A 23,534-nucleotide genomic window follows, 5' to 3' on the forward strand; every position below is an offset into this window, starting at 1 on the left:
AGAAGTGGATGAATATGTCAGAGCTCTGAGTAATATTTTCCAAGTTTTTGTCTACACAGGCTAGGAAAGACTGCACAGATACCAGACGAGACATCAGAAGAGACTCCTGTTCGGCCAGGTGATTGGGTGAGGGTGAAAGTTCCCAAAACACAGTGGGCTGATCCCCGGTGGTCGGAACCGTGACAAGTTGTAAAGAACTTCCCACGCGCTCCGGTTTAAAGGTAAAGAAAAAGGAGCAAATTGACACCACCTCACACATTGTCACCCTTCACTGGCAACTTCCAGAAAAGTTATTGGAAGCTAGGACTGATTTGGCAGAGCTGGAACAAAACAATAAATAGAAATACGATTAAGATCAACAGCTCAAAAGACGAATTGTCTTTAGATTTTTATAGATTGTACACTAAAGTGAAAACCTATTTTGTTTTTTCACCTGAAAAAGAGTCCAACGTTTTGTTTCTATTTTCGTATACGTTATTTTTGTACTCATTTACATTTTATAACTGACACAACCATGGATAAAATGTCAAGAACAAAGCCAAAGCAATTATGGGGTCCCCTAGGGATAAGAGTCAGAATAGCATTGTTGATTGTGCTCATTACACTTGGCACCTTTCTGGTTGGATGGGGAGTACGATATCATGAAAGACATGGATCCATTAGTTCACTCGTAGAAAATGCCCACATCACTAACAAAACACCAGCTGTGTTTCAGAGACTTTCACTTATCCCCAGAGCCAAAAGATCAGTTGAGCAACAAGAGGAGGAGTTAGAAATACTCGTTCCCAAAGATGAGGAGGTTACAATCAAGATCATTCACCCCCCCTATATGCAGTTCTTGTATCAAATGATGAGATGGGTTTAAGTGATCGGAATATTTAAGTGATGGGAATTTACAATTTAGGGTAATCTCCAAATACACTGGATCCAAGTTTTAGTCTGTACCAGAAACACCCCCATTAAGACTATGGACAACCGACTGGTGACCTGAGCACAATTATTGAAAAGTTATTACAGTAGAAACAGGGTACTAACCCACGAGGACAACTGTATGTACAAACTCTATGAACAAAATTCCCCAACAGATTGTGGCGACTGTGCACAGATGTATCCAGTCACAAAAGTTACTATTGTTCTAAGTAATAGTGAGATTTAAAATATTGGAGAATATATGGAGACGTCCTTTTATAGTGTGTGAAACATGTGGTGCTTGAAACATGTAAGTATTTCAATTTATAGAAGAAAATGGTTTCCTGAAAGAGTTATTTGGAGTAGATGTGTTACAGTGGGAGAAAAAACAATGTTTAGAGATATAGTACATTTATTAGTAGACATTAATTGTGTTTAGATGGCATTTAACAATTAAAACAGATAGTATGATTAGAAGATAGAGTGGAGAAGGTTAGATTTACTTTACCTCAGTGTGTTAGAATTTCTATAGGTAATGCGTCCCGAGACCTGGACTCTCTCTCTCTCTGCCTGTCAGACTGCTACGACCCCTATCAGACAAAAGACCTCACTACAGGAGACTCCTCCTCCTCCTCCTCCATCGAACAGACAGAGAACCAGAGCTGAACCAACAACGACAAGACTGCATCCAGAACCTTCTCCACCTGCGGCATCCAGAACCAGAACAGCATGCTGACATAAAGAGGCATACTCTCATCAGTCCCTAACCCAGGACATGAAGTTCCAAGCTGAGCCACGAGATTTGGCACAAGAGCAGAGTGTGGGACATGAAAGCAGAATACGCCCTCCATACAACAGCGAAGAGACTGTAAAGAAGGAGATGAAATGCAAAGCAGTTGGGCCACTGAAAAGAGTACCAGCGAAAGGATTTAAGAGCTGATGGACTGAGGAGAAGACGGAACCAGAGGAGTTGGCATGGTCTAACAGAATGTGAGGGGGTCGTGGCTTGAGACAACAAGAGGAGGAGAAAAGGAAAACGGGAGTGAGTGAGTTTATACATAAACACACTTATTCACAAACAAACTTGAATTGACTTGATAAATACGTAAAGACAAAAAGATTTATTAGCCATGAATTAATAAATTGGTAAATTAAAATAGTAATAAAGAGGAAACTGTTAAAGTAAAATGAGGAAATAATCCTAAAACACACTGAGGGTACTGTGAGATAAAGGGGTAGACATGATGGAAATATTCACCACACTTTACACTTTAAGCAGTGAGTGTTGTGGGACTTAGGAGTACAGAGTAGAACATATTTTTCAATCTTTCCATCATGGAAACGAATTATTCCCTAAGAGATTTTATTCATGGGTGAATTTGGTAGAGATCTAAGGTGTTACAATATTGATCTACAGCTAAAGGGATAGTTTTAGTGACCACTCTATAAGAGCAGACAAATCTGTGTTAGTTGGACAATGTTAAAGGGAGAGCTAATACCAAGCCAAATATAGTATCCCAATCTAAAGTATTGTTTTCGCCATTGTAGCATAGTTATTACCATAGGAGAACTGTTAAGGTGGAAATAACATTTGTTTGTCCAAGATGTAGAGTTTTAAAGGACACTGGGCAAAGAGCGATTGCAAATTTAATTTTGGAAAAAGCAATATAATTGGGAGTAATACATGCGGGGCCTTGGATCACTCATTGCAATGATGCATATTTTTGACAACCCATATTGTTTAGGGAGAAGGGGTCACTCAACCCACCCAGCAGTTGTTTTAAATCTTACTTGTAGCTTCACAGGGAGCGCACGGCACCAAATTATGAGTTTAAAAGACAAGCGCCACCACCTCCTGATGGTCATCCATTTAATCAGGGATGACCTGAAATTTAGAGATGTTATTTAAAGTAGAAACATATACATAAGTGAAAATTCCTAAATTGAACTACAAACCATGGATGAAATAACTACTGTTTTTAAAATCCTTGCTAGAGGAGGGAGTAACTGTTACATGCTCGGACACCCAAGGTTCCACACACTGTTAAAGGGGTTAGCATAGTTCTTTAAGTAGACTAGAATTGAAGAGAAATTGGTATAATGAGTTATTGATATTCCACCAGTTTTCACACCATTTAAGGAACTTTATCACTGCATTAGAACGGACCACCCAAAGGTACTGAAGTAGGAACCATAAGTGATGAAATTCTCCAATTGTTGTAACTGACCAAAATCTTCTCCCAGAAATGACTGTCTGAAATGCCGTATCCCAGAGTAGATGTTTGATGGTATCATGGAACTAAAACCTTGTACGCAGTCTTGCCACAGGATTAGACTGGGACCTGTGCACTTGTACAGCCAGTGATGTTTTATATGCAGTACCAATGACAGTGGGGCAGTTAATCACCATGGCGAAACACCCCAAAACCAGTAGGGCTAAGAGACCAGTCAAAGGAGGGAGTTTAGGCTCCACAGTGTACAAGGATAGCATAGGGGGGCCCAGGGGAGTGCTAGATGTTGGAGTTGCATTCCATGTACCCGCACCCTAACGTACCGATTGATCACCACGGCCTTTTCTAGAGAACATATTACTTTCATACTTTAAAAAGTATGAAAGGGGGGAGGGTACATTTCTCATAAGGGAACAGTTTCAATTGCTAGCAGAACAAGACGACTCAACCCATATACAGATATTGATGAAAATGATGACAGTTTGTTTGAATGATGTTAAATGATAGGGATGTTCAGAGATGAGATTGTTCAATGAATGTCCAGCGAATGTCCAGCTAAGCTGATCCTTTAAATGATGAAATCATGTAAAAAAGTGAACCAGTTGCAATACTAAAATGGAGTGAATCCATTTCAATTTACTGTACACTATTCCAAGAATAGTTTATTTTTTATTTACTTTATACCATTCCTACACCAAGTTTTGTGTTTTTTCTTTTTCTTACCACACTATTCTAAAATAGTTTCTCTTTTTATGTTTTATACTGTTATTAGTGATGCGATTTTTAAATTGTATGTTTTTTATGCTTTGTATAACAAGTGCCTTAACAACTGAATGTGGTATGGGAACGGTTTCTGTGAGAGGAGGGAGTAAGAAATGTTCCAATACCACAAGTTGCTGCTATATTGAATGATTAAAACTAGAAGTTATGCACAAGGGAAAACTTTTATGTTTGAAGACCAGCCAAAGTATTTTTTGTATTTGTTGTATTTTTGATGATGGTTATTTAAACCATTACATTTATGATTGTATGTTTTTTGATATGAGATATGTACTATGCACAGTTCAGATGAAGAACTCATTGATTTCAGTATTGTGTTCACACCTTAAAAGGTGTGAAAGGAGGGATTGTTAGAAATTAAAATCAATGTTTTATGGCATGATTTAGTCTAAAACATATCGTCAGTTTAAAAGCAGTCAGATGAAGAACTCATTACTTTTAGTATTGTGTTCACACCTTAAAAGGTGTGAAAGGAGGGATTGTTAGAAATTAAAATCAATGTTAAACAGCATAATTCAGTCTAAAATATATCGTCAGTTTAAAGCTGTTTTATTGTGGAAAAAACCCGGAAGTTCTCAGGAAATCAATGCCAAGCTTTTATTCTGAAAATCCTTTATCCAGTTTGCATGTGACTAAATGTTGCGTTTTCTGAATGTAAAGTGAAAGTGACTTGGAGTGTTATACACCAAAAACGAACGGACTTTAACACTACATCGATAGACGTTAAGATATTATTACTGCTGAATATTAAATGAAGGAACAGTTGATCATGGAGTGTTTACACATTACGGGAGTAGCTATGACGTCAGAGGGAACTACCGTAAACGAGAACGGTGTCGTAAAAGTGTTTCTAGGACTTCTAAACTAACGATTACAGCTGTTTATAAGGTATTAAATAGAAAGTCATGACAGAGATAAGGAGGAGAGAATGCTTAAGGAAATAGGCAGAGAATACCAATGTCGAAATCATCTGTGCTCTCGCGATATCGAACCCACAAGATGAGAAGGGCGGACCCGCTATCTTCACAGCGGGGGACGACGAGACATGGATAAAAACAGCGGACAGAGGACCGCTCGTCCCTTTTCTTCGCTGCAGCCTCCCTGGAGACATCACCGGCTTTGTCTCTCCATTCACCATGCTTGTTCTTTAACCACGTTACTTAATTAAACTACCCATTTGAACCTTTTCAGAGACTCCATTAGTCTCGTTATTTTAAGTTTCTTTCCTGGGAGCGAGAAGATCACAAATTATCAACAGTGATGTCACGGACACTACGTCCATTTATATATACAGTCTATGGTTGGGACGTGTCACGTGTGCCAGATGATGATAGGTTGGGACGTGTCACGTGTGCCGGAGACGATAGGTTGGGACGTGTCACGTGTGCCGGAGATGATAGGTTGGGACGTGTCACGCGTGCCGGAGATGATAGGTTGGGACGTGTCGTGTGTGCCGGATGTCGCCAATGACGTAAAAGGAGCCACAATTCTGGATCTGCTTGTTTTTTAGAGATGTGGGTACGGAGGAAAAGAGAGAGGGTTTTGTTTTCTGACACTTTGTGAGTTCCCTGACACACCGGGGACACATATTTATGTATAAAAGACATCAAAAAGTACATTTTGCATAATAGGTCCCCTTTAACTAAATGCGTCCTACATTACTGAAAACTGTTCTGTTGCTGAACTTGAAGTTGCATCAAAAACATCAAGAAGCAATACAAGCTCTATTCTGTTCATACACTTAACCCTTGTGTTGTGTTCGCAAGCTGATTACCGTTCATGGTGTTCGCGGGTCAATCATCCAATATTGTTTTAATTACATCATAACTCACTTATTATGCATTCATAACCATACAATCCTGTTGTATTTGTATTGTATGGCCCCAAAACACATTACTTACCCTAACACTAACTTGAAACGGGTCAAGGGAGACCCGAACACAACATAAGGGTTGAATAGCGCTCATCACTAAAAGCTAATAACTAAACTACTTTAAGATAATAACATATTGAAGATCGGTTCCTCTTCTCTTGGCTTACGCTCCTCTCCTCTTCTTCTTCTGGGCTCCTGTAAGTCATCAGTTCAAAAGAAATGTAATTATATTGTTAATGTGAGGTTCATGATGCAGCAAGAGCCATAAAAAATCACAACTAAATACACTCCAATGTCTAATATTTGTCACTGATGTTGATGAAACAAGAGACATCTTTACCCTGAGGTCTTCCTCCAGTCAAGGGTCTCACTGGATTCCTTTTTCACTGAGCCATCTGCTCCAGCTCCAGCTTCAGCTCCACAGGGTAGTGATCACTGACACTCTGAGTCTGGGACAGAAAATAACATTTAATAGTGTCAATAATTCACTTTATGCTTTGCCTGTTCTGGGGTGTTTCCACATTGCTTTATTTTGTTTGTTCTTCCGGTTAGAGCATGTGCGCTATTACTTGGAAAAGGGTTGCGAGCTTCATCAACATTTGTTTAACAAATAAACAGTATTTAAAGCTTTTGAATGGCTGTTATTAAGTTGTAACACTTTTTCGGGTAACAAACTAACCATTTAGATAACCGTTATGTGATTTATTTATCCAAAAAACGCATATTTGGGAATTTAAAATATGTTTCCAGCTGTGAGCAGCTGCTGGCTATTTGAAAGCGGTCGGTCATCTTAATAAAAGTCAACAGTGTTTTTAAAATGACTCTCACTGCCAGAACTGTAGACACAAGTTCGCACTGCAAGTCTAACTGAAGGATATTAAATAATAGTCCTAAGTTATGCGAGCCACCAATTTGTCAATAGTCAGCTAGATAGTTAACATTAGCTAGCTATCTTGTTAGATATATAGCTAACATAAACTAGCTAGCTAAGTGTGAGAGAGAGAGCAAATATTTCCTAATTTGTAAAGTAGATAGCTAACTTTCGCTAGCTAGCTAGCGAAATATATGTGTTTAAACCGGTAATGGGTTGGGCTGTGTCACTTCAGCAGGTTTCAGTGTTACAGTAGGGGAGAGTGGGGGGTAACATCTCATCGTACCAACGATACCCAACCCCTAAACATGAGTCTCACTTTTTCTTGTGTCAAGTTCAACTCTTCCTTGAAGTTGTAGGCTTTGGCTGAGTTGGGGACGATGGCCTCCAGCATCCTTTCTCCGTAAACCACGATCCTGTTGTTTGGAAATGCAGCACAATTCATTTTTCTTAACAAACACAAAATATGCTTGGATTAAACTGTAACAATGAATTGTGTATTACCTGTCGTAGGCGTTTTGTGTTTTGTTACTAGTCGTGGTGTCGACATCATCGCCTATCAGCCAATGATAAGGAGCCGAGGAGATGCGGAGCTTTTCCTTCTTCCTCTTGGAGAGAGAATCTCCATCGGCATTAAAGTCTCCCAAAATCATAATGTTCTGCAGAAGAAAGAACAACACAACCAAATTCAGAATGGAAAAACACATTATGTTCATTTGTTTTTACTTTATTCATACTGAAGGTATTCAAAGGTAATCTAAGCGTAAACAAGTTTTGCTTACATTTAATCTCTCAAAAACCCATCACTTAATATCATGATAAACAAAAAATGGTTAATGTTAAATGTAAAGATTTTACCAGATTGTTTTTCTCTCAAACCCATCAATAATATTTCAAACACTTACATCCTTCTTCCATTTTTCCCTCACAACCTCAACCACGTCATGAAGAGCGATCAGCTCCGCCTCTGCGTTACTTGGTTTGGTGTGGACCGGGATCAACACCAGCTTCTGTACAACTGGAGGCAAACACACACACACACACACACACACACACACACACACACACACACACACACACACACACGCGCCGTTATCGCAACCTAAGTTTAATTTAAAAAAAAGTATTTATGTTTAAACAGTCCATTTATGTCTTTCCTAAAGTTAGGACCTCACAATATAGAAAGGTCCTCACAACTTAGGTTGCCTTCACACCTAATAGTCCGCTTCTCAAAGTCAAAGTAAACTTTATTGTCAATCTTCCAGTTTGTGTGTACAGACAGAGAGATCAAAATACCGTTTATCAATACACAATCAATGACACATTTGTACATGTGCACACATTAAGACCTACATAAAAACACAACAATCAATATATACAAAATAAAAGTCACTTCAATATTTTGAGAATGTGCATTAGTGCAAGACTGGTGCTCACCAGACGACAGTTTGTTACATTATTTCTTTTTTCAGAAGGTTTGGTTTGCGTTCACACGGGCAAAACCCAAACAGACTATAAACTTTAAACACAAGTCATGTGCACGGAAATGCTGTTCAGCAATTGGTCAGACATTAAGGGGGTAAAAACGCAAACCCCGGCAATTTCTCCGCCATGGAGCATCGGCAGGTTATTTTCATGCTGCTGTTAATCTGGAGAGCTGAGAGCATATCAACAGACTCTAGTGGACAGCATATGATTATGTAATCAGATAACGTGCGATAAAAAACATAACACATATAATGAGAGACGTTCTGCAGTAAGGAGGACGTTTCACCGACGACAGGTGGCTCTGACTTTTATGTATAGTTGACGGAGCATTTTTACTTTACACGACACTGTTCAACACTTCATTCAGCTTCACTCTTTCGCTTAAGATTTTGAAGACATCCACGTTCCACACCAGAGATGAACCGCTCCAGAGTTCACTACCAAGCGGTCCGAGACCACCTCTTTTAGGTTGTTTAGTTCACATCACAGGTCTCAGACTGCGTTCACACCGACCCAAACAAACCACACCAGGCGGTGAAACGCACCAGGGTTCGACTAAATAAGGCTGGTGTGAATACGACCTAAAACTCCAAGTGGTCCTCACAATCATAGCCGTGCAAGACATATGCAAACACACATAAACACATCTGTGAGGACCTACATAAACAAAACATTTTTGCCTAATCTTTAACCCCTATGTTAACTAAAGAAGTGCTTTAACATTCAAACAGTCCATTGAAGGTCTGTACCAAATATAAAGAACAGGCCAGAATGTCCTCATAATCCATTAAGGCCCGCACAACACACAACACCCAAATTGATCCTCACAATGATAGTCTAAAAAAAACACACACACACACAAATACCTGTTTTTGGACAATTTAGAAGGAGAACGAAAGGCTTTCTGGTCAGCACATCATTTCCTCTGTACTGGTAGGAGTCTAATATCTGCACTTCTTTCTTTCTGAAACACAAAGCCACAAACATGTACTGTATTATAAAGCTTATAAGCACACATGTTATGTTTTGTTTGTTTATTGTATGTTTATGTATTTGTATTAGTTAGTGAGATAGCTCATAAACCACTTGAAGTTTTTCGGTAAAGCCTTGGGCCAACAGCACAATGTGATGATTTGTAAAGCCCATGATGTTCTGGGTCTTAGCTACCAAACCATAGACATAAAATAAATTATAGGACTACAACTATTTAAGTCAAGCGTCTCAAAGAAGAGTAATGTAATGTGTCACAGATTACTGGTTCAAAATATTGATAACTTTTTTTTGTCTTTGATATTCCACACAGTTTTTCAATCATAATTATCCAATTGAATGTGGCTGTTACCAATCAGTGGCGAGCCGTCAGGGCCCTCTAGGCCCTCTGTGAGGGCCTAAGATATTCCAAAAAATAATATTTAAAAACATTAAAAAAAAAAATATATTTTTTAAATATATATTTTTTTAATATTATTTTTGTTATATTTTTCATTAGTTTTACCGAAAAAAAACTTGATTTAATTGTATTTAAAATAACATTTCCAAAAAAATAAATCCTTCGAATCTGCCTGTTCAGTCTCTGTTTGAATGTGAAGGGTTACATGAAAGAAGCTCGTCTGGCCCTCTCTGCGATTCACAGAGGGTCGCTATAGTAACTGAACGAGAGAGTAATGTCAAATGACAGTACAATTGACCAATCATATCTTCCCTCTAAATGGGTGGGTTTTATTATCGCGGACTTTATGACAAGTTCCGCCCGCTGTGAAACTTTTCTTGTTTCCATAGCAACAACAACTTCCTGTCAACAGCGTGAACTCGCCTTCAAAATAAAAGCATGCCAAATTACACTTAAGACATACAACTGCAACGAAAGTAACAAACACAATGCAATATCATTTTCAATGTCAAAGAACACAAATTGGGTTCACAGGTGTTGTTTTGTGTGGTAGAGGGTCGCTGTCATTGATGCGTTTTGCACCCTGGGCCGTTGTTTTGATATTCCGCTGAAGTATACGCTGTGACGTAATAACCTTTTTTTTTTCTTTTTTTCGAGGGAAGGGGTGGGGGTCAGAGGGCCTAGGTATAAAGCTCACGGCTCGCCACTGTTACCAATTTAAGACATATTTTAATTCCTGTGAGACATAACGTATAGCTCAATTGGTAGATTGATGTGTACTGAGGTTTGGTCTGAATCCAGTTCAAAGACCATTTGCCGTGTGTCATCACTCCCTATTTCAAGCCTGTCTATGTTGCCCTAAAAGGTCTTTTAACCACATATAGGATTGTCCAGGATTGTCTGTTCTTGTGTTTCTGACCTGTAGAAGTAGACAAACTTCTCCTTGTAGCGATTTTGTCCCAGAGATGTACTGCACCGCATGCCGTACCGATTACTTCTGTTATCTCTGTCAGAAAGCAAAAACAACTGATTATCTCTCACAATCATCAATTTCTGTTTTTGATTCATTTTAGATGCCCCATAAGATTTAATACGTTTTTAACCACATAAATGAACTGTTATTGTCAGAGCAGACTGGGCTCTGGTTTCAGACAGAGGGTGAAAAGAGGTGCTGCAGCACAGGCAGTATGAGAAAAATAAAGAGCTTTTTGAACATTAAAGCATGGAGACATGTCACAGTGGAGGCACTAAATACAAATTTGAACCTGAAAATTAGCAGAATAGGGCCCCTTTAAATGAATGTGTGGAGAACTCACCCATAGTCATTAAGATGTGTGAGGAAAGTCTCCATGGCCACACCACTCACATCCATCACCTCCACCAGCACCACCACGCTGTACTGAGACACAATCTGCAAAACACAACCACAGAGAAAAGAAAGCATAGAACTAAAAGCACTTTTAACATGTTATAAATGTTTTCAATGCATAAAAAACTGCTCCTTTCCTTTAGTTTTTCTCACCATGTACAAAAACATTAACTGAAATATTACACTGAACAAACTTGTGTGGTTCAGCACGGTGAGTTACCTTAATGATAATTTCCCGTACGTCCTTTTTGTTGACTTTAGTCCTTCCCAGTCTCTTCACATTGAAGGCAGCGATCTTCATTTTTACTAAAAATCTAAATCAAATGAATTTCATAGATTTAAACCGATACACCCAACATATTATCAAGGCCAGTGGTGGACAGTAACTAAGAACATTTACTAAAGTGCTGTACTCAATTACAAGGTACTTAACGAGAGTATACTGTATGTCCAATTAAAGAAACTTTATTATTTTACTCTTCATCCAATACCTGCCACATTTCCTTACTTTTTCTCTATTGGGTTTCCATTTATGGGAGAAATAATCTCTGTTGTTAACAAATGTTTATGATACTTGCATGTTTGGTTCAGCATAATCTGCACATATTAACACCACTTTAAGATTTTTGAAGCGTAAATGCAATTGCCAGAAGTAAAAAGGATATCAAAGTCAACTGTATTGTCTATCTTTCAGTTTGTGTGTACACATGCTTTGAAGCACTACAGTATCCTGTTGAAGGAACTGTGATAATATTATACACAAGGGAAAACAAGGTGAATTTAACCATCCCAACGACAATGGCCAAGACACACATTGAGCCCAGAAAACAAATGTTATTAAGGGATGTAAATATGTGTGGCAGGTGTGGCAGCTATCAAAAAAGGCGTGTAAAAAGAGGCGGGAGCAGGGCCGGTTCTAGCCAATTTGATGCCCTCGCCGAGATTTTAGCTGCCAAAACTGTCAAACCTGTTTATCCCAATAATTATAAAGGAGTGCCTTGGCAATATTTGTTTACATAAATTGTGATCAAAATTGTGATCAAGTCCTTTACCTCACTGAGACTCTCAGCCTCCACCCTTGTTGTAGAAACAACTTATTCTTATTATCCGTTAGAGTACCTAGCACCAGATGCTAATAACAACAGCACCGGTACCGGTGCGCCCTCTCTCTCTCCCTCTCTCGCTCCCACGTCGCACTTTGGCTGTGAGCTGCAGGCGCCTGATAAGCCAACATCCCCCACTTTCATCACTTACAGTGCCCATCGTACAGGGCAAATGAAAAGTGTAAAAAATTAGGATAAGCACCAATGGTCAAAAATGTTTTTTACCCTCCCAGAGCTACCAGCGCAGCACCCTAGGCGACCGCCTATGTCGCCTATGCCAAAAAACCGGCCCTGGGCGGGAGTATACGATGAAGAGAAGTTAAATTAAAATGAACTTATTTTGAGATTTCACGATAATGATGGATTCACAATTCATAATTCATAATACAACACACAGACACACACACAGAGACACACACACAGAGACACACACACAGAGACACACACACACACACACACACACACACACACACACACACACACACACACACACACACACACACCTCTCTGGATGAAACAATGGAAGTGACCTTGTTCCCTTTTCTTTTTTCTGCTTGAGATTAATATACACAACTTGAATCTGAATCATTCTCTTTAGTAATATGTTATATGTTAGAAAGGTAAAATAATTCAAACTGAATTGATCCCATGAGAATCATTTAGATTAAAAGCAGCACAGAAAGTAAAGTAATAATGATAATGTGGAGCTATAGTATTCATTAAGGGTACAATCAGTGCTGGCTTCAATATATCTATAACTATTAAAAGTTACACCTTTCTATAATGCAGAAACACAAGGCATTTAATGTGTATTATTATACATATTATATAGTTGATTTATTATTTTCTGAATGTGAAAGCAGCATTTTACTGTAGATGTTTGATGTAGTGTTATCTTTTATACTGTTGGATGATTTAATATATAAGAAATCCTCATGTTTTGTTATATAAAAATGCATATAAACATTCTTTACTGGAAATCAGTTCATAGATACCAAATACCTTGTCTCTCAATTATATCAACAGTAAAAGCTGGACTGTGGGGTAGTGGTTGTGCAATGTTGCATCATGGGAGATGTAGTCTTCTCCAGGATTCCATCAGTGTTCCTGGTTCAGGAGATTTTAGCATCTCCTCTGATATAAAGTGTTAGATCAGCATGTTTTTAACTGTATTATCCCCGACAGGGGCGGTTCAACGGGGGGGTTTGCGATTCAGATGAGGCCCCCTCCGCGAGGTGAGGCCCCCCTCCGCGAGGTGACCAGTCTAGGGAGGGGCGGCCTACCTACACCCACACATGCAAATAAACCAGTTCAACAAGTCACACAATGCTGTCTGGCGAAAACAAATAGGCTAATTATCATACTAAAAGGGATTCATCCAAGTGTCCCAACACATTTCAGAAAGAACTGTTTCTGTCAGAACCAGAGAAGAGTTAAATGTATTTTTTTAACTAATTAACTGATAAGATACAAGTAGAGTTTAAAATATTGCTACAGATATAATTTCACATACTTTTATCAGAAATAATGTATTCATTTATTCAATTCTGGTCTTATTTCAAAATCTTACACATTTGGAACTTAGTTATAGTGAATTATCAAAGACATTATATTTCTATTAGTGTTTTATTTCCACAAGCGAACATATAAGAAGGGCGGGGTCCATGACAGGTGCTCATGCTATTTTGACTACCACACTGACCCAGTGTTGTAATATTGCAACAAAATCAAATTTGATGAATGTATTCCACAATAACTAAATATGTACATGTTCTAAACATTGTAATAATCACAAAAAAAAACATTTGAGGCATTTTACTTACTTGAATCTGACAAATCCAGTCCAATAAAACAAAGAGATATCGCTCGATTGAAGATGCGGAAGTTGTGTGAGTGTATGGCCAGAGGGCAGGACCTATACACACCTTTAATATCCAATAGCATTGTGAGGCTGAACAAAAGCGGTTCCCAACCTTATTTTGTACAGGCTAAAGACACAAACATGGACATGACAATAACACATAGGAGATGACATTCCAATCTCAGACACAAACAAAACAAAAACAGAAGAAATAAAGATACAGTCAGTAGGATCACTTCAACATTTCACAAACAAAAATAGGTCGACAACCAAAAACCACCAAAAACACAACATGGCAGCATATTTATTGTTCCTTTGATCCCACTCTTCATTAGAGCTAATTATTTCCCCTTTCTTGGCGTGTTGAGCCACCACTAATCTACTCTTCAAACACCTTAAATTAAGATTACTCCTTGATTGACTTTTAATAATATGTATTTTAGCCAGAAGAATAGTTGTATTTATTAGTGTCTGTTCCTCTCTCTGGACTGTATGCTGCTGACAGTTTGCTGAACGTTAAGTTAGCGGTGGCAGAGAGTTCCTCATCATTACATTACATTGCATTTAGCTGACGCTTTTATCCACAGCGACTTACAATAAGTGCATTCGACCAAGAAGGTACAAACTTGAAGAAAACAGAATCATATAAGTACATCAGGTTTCATAGAGCCAAAACATTTCAAGTGCTACTCACATGGCTTTAGATAAGCCAGTCCTTTATTAGTATATAAGTGCTTTGTTAGTCATTCTATCGCTCGAAGTGGAGTCGAAAGAGATGAGTTTTCAGTCTGCGCCGGAAGATGTGTAAGCTTTCTGCTGTCCTGATTTCAATGGGGAGCTCATTCCACCATTTTGGAGCCAGGATAGCAAACCCACGTGTTTTTGCTGATGGGAACTTGGGTCCCCCTCGCAGTGCGGGTGCAGCGAGCCGTTTGGCTGATGCAGAGCGGAGTGCACGTGCTGGGGTGTACAGTGTAACCATGTCCTGGATGTAGGAAGGGCCAGATCCATTCGCAGCATGCTACGCAAGTACCATTGTCTTGAAGTGGATTCTAGCAGTTACTGGAAGCCAGTGAAGTGATCACATGACAGAGAGTTCCTCATCACATGACAGAGAGTTCCTCATCACATGACAGAGAGTTCCTCATCACATGACGTCAACACAGGACAGGTATTGTTCGCATGTAAATAAGCTTGTATTCAACACGTTACTTTACATATATTTGTTAAGCCAGCATTGTTTGCTGTGAAAGCAGATAACTCTCTCCACGCATAATTAAACCCTCTGTGTTCCTCCAATACTTTTATTTTCTTTGATTTATCCATAGTTCCATAGTTCCCTCATCGAGCCGGGGGTCAGGTCACCTGCAAGAAAAGGCGCTGGTGCGGGACCGTAGCAGGATGCAATGCATATTTGAGTTGACCTAATTAAAACGTTGTTTTTATTTATTTATGTGTTACAGTATCACCTCAAAATACAAGATACGAAACATTTTCAAACGTGCAACAAAATATAAATAGTCCTACAAATGTCTTTATTTTATTTCCTTCTTATTTTGATCTAAGCTCAAGGGACTGATTTGAGAGGTTGTAATAACCAAGTTGCAGTTGTAATGGAAAATATATTTTAAAAATATATATTTTTCTGCAAGTGAACATTTCTTCACTAAGTTCATTTTTTTTCTACAAGCCACAAAACTTTTTTGTTCTGTTACTTCAAATGTGGTTCACAGATACGTGGATATTTTTATACAAGTGTAAATGTATGCACACAAGCTCAGATTTGTTTTCTGCAAGTGCTCACATCAGGTTTTACACGCTCTCGCATTTTGCACGATATCTACCTTCATAATTAATTATAGTCATTACTTCATCTATTAAAACCAAACGTTTCTTGATTCTTTGTACAGTATGAAAAAAGGGTCTTCGTACCTCGGATTCCGTGTTGAAGTTCACTGCACTGCTGTTACTTTACATAAACAAATATATATGTAAAGTAACGTGTTGAATACAAGCTTATTTACATGCGAACAATACCTGTCCTGTGTTGACGTCATGTGATGAGGAACTCTCTGTCATGTAATCACTTCACTGGCTTCCAGTAACTGCTGGAATCCACTTCAAGACAATGGCCAATCTGGCCCTTCCTACATCCAGGACATGGTTACACTGTACACCCCAGCACGTGCACTCCACTCTGCATCGGCGAAACAGCTCGCTGCACCCGCACTGCGAGGGGGACTCAAGTTCCCATCAGCAAAAACACGTCGGTTTGCTATCCTGGCTCCAAAATGGTGGAATGAGCTCCCCATTGAAATCAGGACAGCAGAAAGCTTACACATCTTCCGGCGCAGACTGAAAACTCATCTCTTTCGACTCCACTTCGAGCGATAGAATGACTAACAAAGCACTTATATACTAATAAAGAACTGGCTTATCTAAAGCCATGTGAGTAGCACTTGAAATGTTTTGGCTCTATGAAACCTGATGTTCTTATATGATTCAGTTTTCTTCAAGTTTGTACCTTCTTGGTCGAATGCACTTATTGTAAGTCGCTGTGGATAAAAGCGTCAGCTAAATGCAATGTAATGTAATGTAATGTAATGATGAGGAACTCTCTGCCGCCGCTAACTTAACGTTCAGCAAACTGTCAGCAGCATACAGTCCAGAGAGAGGAACAGACACTAATAAATACAACTATTCTTCTGGCTAAAATACATATTATTAAAAGTCAATCAAGGAGTAATCTTAATTTAAAGTGTTTGAAGAGTAGATTAGTGGTGGCTCAACACGCCAAGAAAGGGGAAATAATTAGCTCTAACGAAGAGTGGGATCAAAGGAACAATAAATATGCTGCCATGTTGTCCAGGACATGGTTAAACTGTACACCCCAGCACGTGCACTCCGCTCTGCATCAGCCAAACGGCTCACATCAGGTTTTACAAGCTCTCGCATTTTGCACCATATCTACCTTCATAATAATACACTTATATACATGCCATTAAACATTACCTCATGCTAGTTCACCTACAAATGCGTGAATTTGAGTGTTCTTTCCATGTAAAAAGTTTACATTTAGATGTTAACAAGCAACAAGCAACATTACTTTTTTGTCAGCTTTCTTATTTCGATGTGTTGAAGGTAAAGATTATTTAACACATGGTGAGAATTGCTACTATTCATCTCTTTATATTGTCTGGTAAAAGTGATTATTGCACTGAGACAACCGAACAGAGCAAGCTTCTATAGTTGCACTAAGTTTTGATAACAGTTAAATATTATTTTGATAATAAAATACATTTTAATGTTGATGAACTTCAGACTATTCATTCATAATCTGATTATTTTTGTAGTTTACTGTTGAAGTTTAAAAAAAACATTACAATAAAAGAATGATTATATCTATAGCCCCTAAAAACACACACACACCTCTTTAATAAACAACACACCTGCTCTATACGATAATGTAATGTTTGATGTTTCCTGTCATTTCTGTGAGGTAAGGACATGCCTGAAAGACACCGCTGCGTCACCATTTTCTCTTTCTTCGAGGGTCAAGAAGAACATCCAAGAGGAAAATGAGCACCTGATATTATGAGATTCAAGACCAATATTCACTCAGAAACTACACTTTTATTGTGAACACAAAGATCTCACAGTTTTGTAGTCTAACAGGAGTTTCATTAGTTTGTGACGCTGCACCTCAGAGAAGGTGTGGTTATAGGGTTATAAAGTGTGGCAAAAACTGGTTTCTGTCAAGTTGGTGTTTATGACATGCTGAGTGATTTCTGACTCACCATAAAATGTTATGACCCGCCCCTAAATCCTTTTGATGTGACAGGCGTCTGTGCACCTCTTTGTAGTCATTATTTTGTATGACTCGTTTGCTCAGCTGTTGTTGTTGTTGTATTGCACCCTATAACTTATTGTTCCTTACATAGTGGGTTAATAATACTTTATTGACCCCTTGTCTCTGCACCTGTTGTAGTGTCCCCCTAATAAACCATTACAGTCAATATTGTTTTATGACTTGTTTGCTCATCTATTGTTTTTGTATGTCCTATATCAGAACACCACCACCATCCCTACCCCCCTTCTTTTCCCTCCCCCCTGCTGATCCTATGAGCGAATAGGGCGTGGAGTTTTACCTGTGACTCTGTCTCTGCCAGGTGTGACAACTGTTGGTTTAAAAAAAAAGAAGTAATCTTTCATATAATCTAGTTCCTTTCTAACACTATGGAGAAAAAATAATAGACATCTCTGAGGGTTGTAACATCAGTGTTAGTGAAAACCATTTCCTTACATTTAACAACTGACCCCTATTCTCTTATCAAGGTTTTTAAGATAACAGTGTCTCCCATTGTCTCCACTATTATGACCTCTAGGGCAGCGGTTCCCAACCTGTGGGCCGCGGCCCCCTAGTGGTCCGCTAAGGCATTGCAAGTGGGCTGCCAAATATTTGTTATGTTTTATTTTGTACAGGCTAGAGACACAATCATGGACATGACAATAACATATAGGAGATGACATTCCAATCTCAGACACAAACAAAAACAGAAGAAATAAAGATACAGTCAGTAGGATCACTTCAACATTTCACAAACAAAAATAAGTTGACAATCAAAAACCACCAAAAACACAACAAGGCAAACATATTTATTGTTCCTTCAATCCCACTCTTCGTTAGAGCTCATTATTTCCCATTTCATGGCGTCAAAGCCACCCTTTGATTTTTTGTGGCAATTATTTTTTCCAAAAGAAATTGTGTTTTTAATCTACTCTTAAAACACCTTAAATTAAAATTACTCCTTGATTGACTTTTAAAAACATGTATTTTAGCCGGAAGAATAGTTGTATTTATTAACTGTGTGTGTTCTTCAATCAGAACTTTATTTAGCCTCCGTATTGTTTATGGTTGAATGTGGGCCGCAAAAACATTTTTGATTCTTAAGTGGGCCCTGAGTTGAAAAAGGTTGGGAACCGCTGATCTAACGGGATCCTCATAAAATCCAAAATCCTACATGTTTAACTACATTTACAGTAAAAGTAGTGTTTTCCTTTACAATATGTGCATTTCTTTGTATGCGTCCGGAAACAAATATTCAGGTGTAAAAAAAATGGAAAAAGAATAATCTTATATTTATTATGATTTTGTTATTACTACTTTATAAATGTGTAAAAGTGTAAGTTCCATTCTTGCCTTGTATTATTATATTGTACCTCACTTTCCCCAAGCTTTGTAAATAGACTTCACTTGGAGAAATAAACATGGTACAGTTCCAGTTGCTTTTACCTGCAAGGAAGTATACATAAATATTAGGGCTGTCAGTCGATTAAAATATTTAATCGCGATTAATCGCATGATTGTCCATAGTTAATCGCGATTAATCGCAAATTAATCGCACATTTTTTATCTGTTCTAAATGTACCTTAGAGGGATATCTTTCAAGTTTTTAAAACTCTTATCAAAATATGAGTGGACAAATATGCTTTATATGTTTGTTTATTATCATTTGAACAATGACAAATATTCTCATGAATATTAAACACAACAACCTGAACATTACAAATATTCGCCTCAATTCAACCTGGAACCTCTCTCATACAATAATACTATGTGTGTGTGTGTGTGTGTGTGTGTGTGTGTGTGTGTGTGTGTGTGTGTGTGTGTGTGTGTGTGTGTGTGTGTGGAGACACTGTGATGGATCGTTGGAGCTATGTGCAGCTCAAGGCATATATGCTCGAATGGGAGCTGCCTGGACGCTGCAATCATGTTGCGCGTACTATCCGTGCTGAGTGTGCTGACTTTTCGTACAATGTCCCACTGTCTGGCTACCTGCATAAAGTCAAGTGCTCGGCGCAGTTGTCGGCGAAATGTCATTGAAACAGCTCCTTATATCCGTTAGCGCAGCTAGCTAGCACCAGATGCTAACAACAACAACACGTAAGGTGTGCCTCGCTCGCGCGAGTCGCGCCACACATACACACTCCCTCCCGGTCCTCCCGATGGCCAGTCCGGGCCTGCCAGTGAGCGTGGAAGTGTGGTCTGCCACAAGCGGGCGGCAGGAGCGGGGCTGTCAGCATCAGCTTGTCGATGGTATTTTACACTCGATGCGCTCTGAAACTACGGCGGCCGAGGACAAAAAATACACATGCGTTAATCGCGTTAAAATAATTAGTGGCGTTAATTTTTTTTTTGCGTTAACTTGACAGCCCTAATAAATATATATATATAACTGTGTATATTGTACCTTGTTGTCTCCTCCTGAAACAGCCAGGATGTTTCCGATGATGGACCAGCTGACGTGCCAAACCACATCGTTGAACTTGTGGAGGAGTTTAGCCGTCCAGGTGTTTCCAGCCGGGTCGTCACACGTCCAGATGAACACGCGTCCGTCCTGCAAGAAGGGCAGAGGGAACAAATATCTTAAAGCTCCCATGTCCCAGGACCTGTTTCCTGAAATGTGAGGAGAAATCTGAGCTGTTTGTCCTACCGACGGAAGAACCACGACGAAGTCAGTGGTTGAAATTTTTTTTTAACACTGTTCCTCCAGAGGTTCGAAGAACCGGCATTTCACAGACGAAAGCTTCCAAAACATTGCCCAGTTTGAGGCCGGATATGCACAGCTTGTTTGGACCGTTTGGAGCAGGGAAAGATTCGGGTACACAACCTGTAAGTTTGCATTGTTATTTGTGTATTTATCAAACAAGGTAGCTACCACGACTGTTTAAATGTGTAAACATGTTTCGGACTGCTAAGCCAGTGCTAACTGTGCTAACTAAGTTGCTAGCGTTTCCATATATCAACTCCAATATTAGCAGATCGCCTTACATACATGTTCCTCATAGCTGGATAATGTCTGCATTCACACACGAAATAGTCATAGACCGTATACTCCTGGTGATTTACCGTTCGGTCAGTCGCAAAACGTAATTACATTATAGCTGGCGTAGCGTGTATGCTACCGATCTACCGACGGAGCTAGACCTTAGTTTGGTCGGAAAAACATTTTTGTTATGCTACGTTGCTAGCGTTTAAATATATCAACTACAATGTCAGCAGATGGCCTTACATGTTTGTCATGGCAGGAGAATGTCTGCAGTCACACACACGGAATACTCATACAGTATACTCCGGGTGATTTACCGTACATTGTGACAGTACATGTATAGCTAACGAGGCTAGCTGTATGCTAGCGCAAAACAATGTATTCATGCAAGTTACAATGTATGACCGAACGTAGCAGAATACCCGTATAATATTGCAATTATAAACACGTTATTGCTAGCCTAATATGAACCACTAGCTTTTGTTCATAGTAGTTTTATTACACTCCATTATAGTTGCCGTTCCTCCAAGCTAACGTTCATATCGTGTTAGCTACCAAGGTAAACAAAGCTAGGTTAGCTCTCTTTGCCCGCTCACAGACCCCCAACGGACGGCCTAGAGACCTCCAAGAGGTGTCCCTGAAATGGGGACTCTGTTTATTTCACACTTCCAGCAGAGACAACGGGGAAATCCCCTATCTTTGCCCGCTCACAGACCCCCAAAGGACTGTACATTACAGTTAGCTTTCCTCCGACGCTGATAGCATGTATAGCTAACGAGGCTAGCTATGCATGTATAGCTAACGAGGCTAGCTATACATGCTAGCGGGAAACATTGTATGACCGAACGTAGCAGACTACCCGTAGAATAATGCAATTATAAACACGTTATTGCTAGCCTAATATGAACCACTAACTTTTGTTCATAGTAGTTTTATTATAGTTGCCGTTCCTCCAAGCTAACGTTCATATCGTGTTAGCTACCAAGGTAAACAAAGCTAGGTTAGCATATTAGCAGGCAAGCTGTTCATTATAGATCCACACTCCTACCACAACTACTACTAACGAATCTAAAACAACTACGTTTCTCTAATATTTTGTGATTTGCATTTTATTTCGTCCAGCCAGATCCTGGCGGACAATACATGACTGGACGACCACACTGAGGCATCGTCTCAAAAAGCCCCGGCTGCAGCAAGATGCCGACAACGGGGAGTAATTGACGATATACCGTGTATATATGTATATTTACGTTCATTTTGTACATTTCTAAAAATAAAGTTTAATGGAAATACTTAGTAGGCCTATCCTTTCTTCCCTGAATTATTTGCTCCTATAACCTATCATTCATATATAGCAAACCATGATTTGATTTCTCATCAAACAGTAGTAGTTTATAACGGGTAAAAATAACTTACTCTTTGTTATGACCGGCTCGTAGGCCACAACGGAAAGACAAGGAGACATACACGAGTTTACAAAACCACGGCACATTTATTGTGGTGAATGCAGAGATAGGTGGTCGAGGGGAGAGGATTGCTGAGCTGCTTGGAGGGAGAGAGGGGCTGCCGTTTGACTCCGGGCAGCTGGCTAGCACCTCGGCTCCGGCCAGGTGTCCGTGATCGCGCTGATTAGCCTCTTCAGCTCCACCCCATCGTAAGACAAAGGCCCTGGGGCCGTCACACTCTTCTATAACAACAGTTGTAGCTACAGTTCGGTTAGTTGGCGTATAAAATATACGGCTGTACCGACGCCATGATAAGACTGATGTTCGGCTGAGAGCAGCCGTTTAGACATGGGCGCAGCCTCTCTAGTGGTTGACTAATCAGAACAGAGTGGCCGAGCTGACCAATCGGAGCACACTAGGCTCACAGGGAGGGGGGGGCAAGAGCTCCAACGAGTCGTTTAGTGGAGAGAGTGAATACTGCTGAATACACATGCTTGACAGAGATGCTGTATGCGAAACCAATGTGAGTTTGGAAAATTGCACAGTATAAATCTATTTTAGTATACCTCAACAATGTAATTATGATCATTGGAAATGGCCATGACATGGGCCCTTTAACAAAATGTATTCCCACTGATCTCTGTGCTATGTGAAGCAGAAGAGTTTTTATTATTATTCAGCTGCTAATAAAACGTTCAAAAGCAAAATTAAAAATAATATTATCTTAAAATAGTTAAATAATTAAATAAAAATGTACCTTATGTATCAAAAGCTTTCATTATGCAGAATGGCTCCTTCTTCACCGTTATATTTTTATATTATTCCGTTTTTATCAGAACCGAATGCTTATAAACATTTCAATTATGTAGTTCGTCAATGTTAAACATATTTTGGATTTCTTGCCTACTACTGGGTGGATAAGTAGTTTAGAACTGCAATATATCAAACTGTATGAGCATATTATTATCTTTTTATGTATATAACATGGTGTCATAAAACAGTATAAGAGTAAAAGGTACATTATTTCCCTGTGTGATGCAGTGAAGTAAAAGTATTACTAATGGAAATACTAAAGAAAGGTACAAGTTAAGTACAGGTGTGTCGACAAATATTCATTAACTGTACTGCAGAAAAGATTAATGCAGCGTGTTTATAATCAGATATGTTCTGATTTTCAGCTCCAATCATGCAACAGGTTCTTGAGAATTCACTGAGTGTTTATCTCTGGCGCCACCTAGTGGTACTTCCTGGACTTATAACTTCACACTTTTTTAATTGAATATGTCATTGTCAGAGTTGGGTGTAACGCGTTACAAAGTAACGCGCTACTGTAATAATATTACTTTTGTCGGTAACGGAGTAGTGTAACGCGTTACTTTTATAA

At 39.1% G+C, this 23,534-nt stretch overlaps 2 protein-coding genes across 2 annotated transcripts in view; both read right to left on the minus strand.

Annotated features, from left to right (window-relative positions):
- The window catches only part of LOC117486466, a 197,271-nt gene that overhangs the window by 129,983 nt on the left and 43,754 nt on the right, over window positions 1-23,534 (minus strand). The gene's annotated exons all lie outside the window — the stretch shown is intronic.
- On the minus strand, window positions 5,799-13,900 carry LOC117486494 (deoxyribonuclease-1-like 1). The gene is made up of 10 exons (XM_034134963.1): window positions 13,838-13,900; window positions 11,132-11,217; window positions 10,859-10,953; window positions 10,462-10,548; window positions 9,019-9,116; window positions 7,570-7,682; window positions 7,169-7,323; window positions 6,984-7,080; window positions 6,134-6,242; window positions 5,799-5,988 (listed from the first exon to the last, which is right to left on the minus strand). The coding sequence occupies exons 2-9, from the start codon at window positions 11,210-11,212 to the stop codon at window positions 6,177-6,179; spliced, it is 792 nt and encodes a 263-aa protein (XP_033990854.1). The 5' UTR covers window positions 11,213-11,217; window positions 13,838-13,900; the 3' UTR covers window positions 5,799-5,988; window positions 6,134-6,176.

This window comes from Trematomus bernacchii, unplaced genomic scaffold (genome assembly GCF_902827165.1).
Source record: "Trematomus bernacchii unplaced genomic scaffold, fTreBer1.1, whole genome shotgun sequence".
Classification (NCBI taxonomy): domain Eukaryota; kingdom Metazoa; phylum Chordata; class Actinopteri; order Perciformes; family Nototheniidae; genus Trematomus; species Trematomus bernacchii.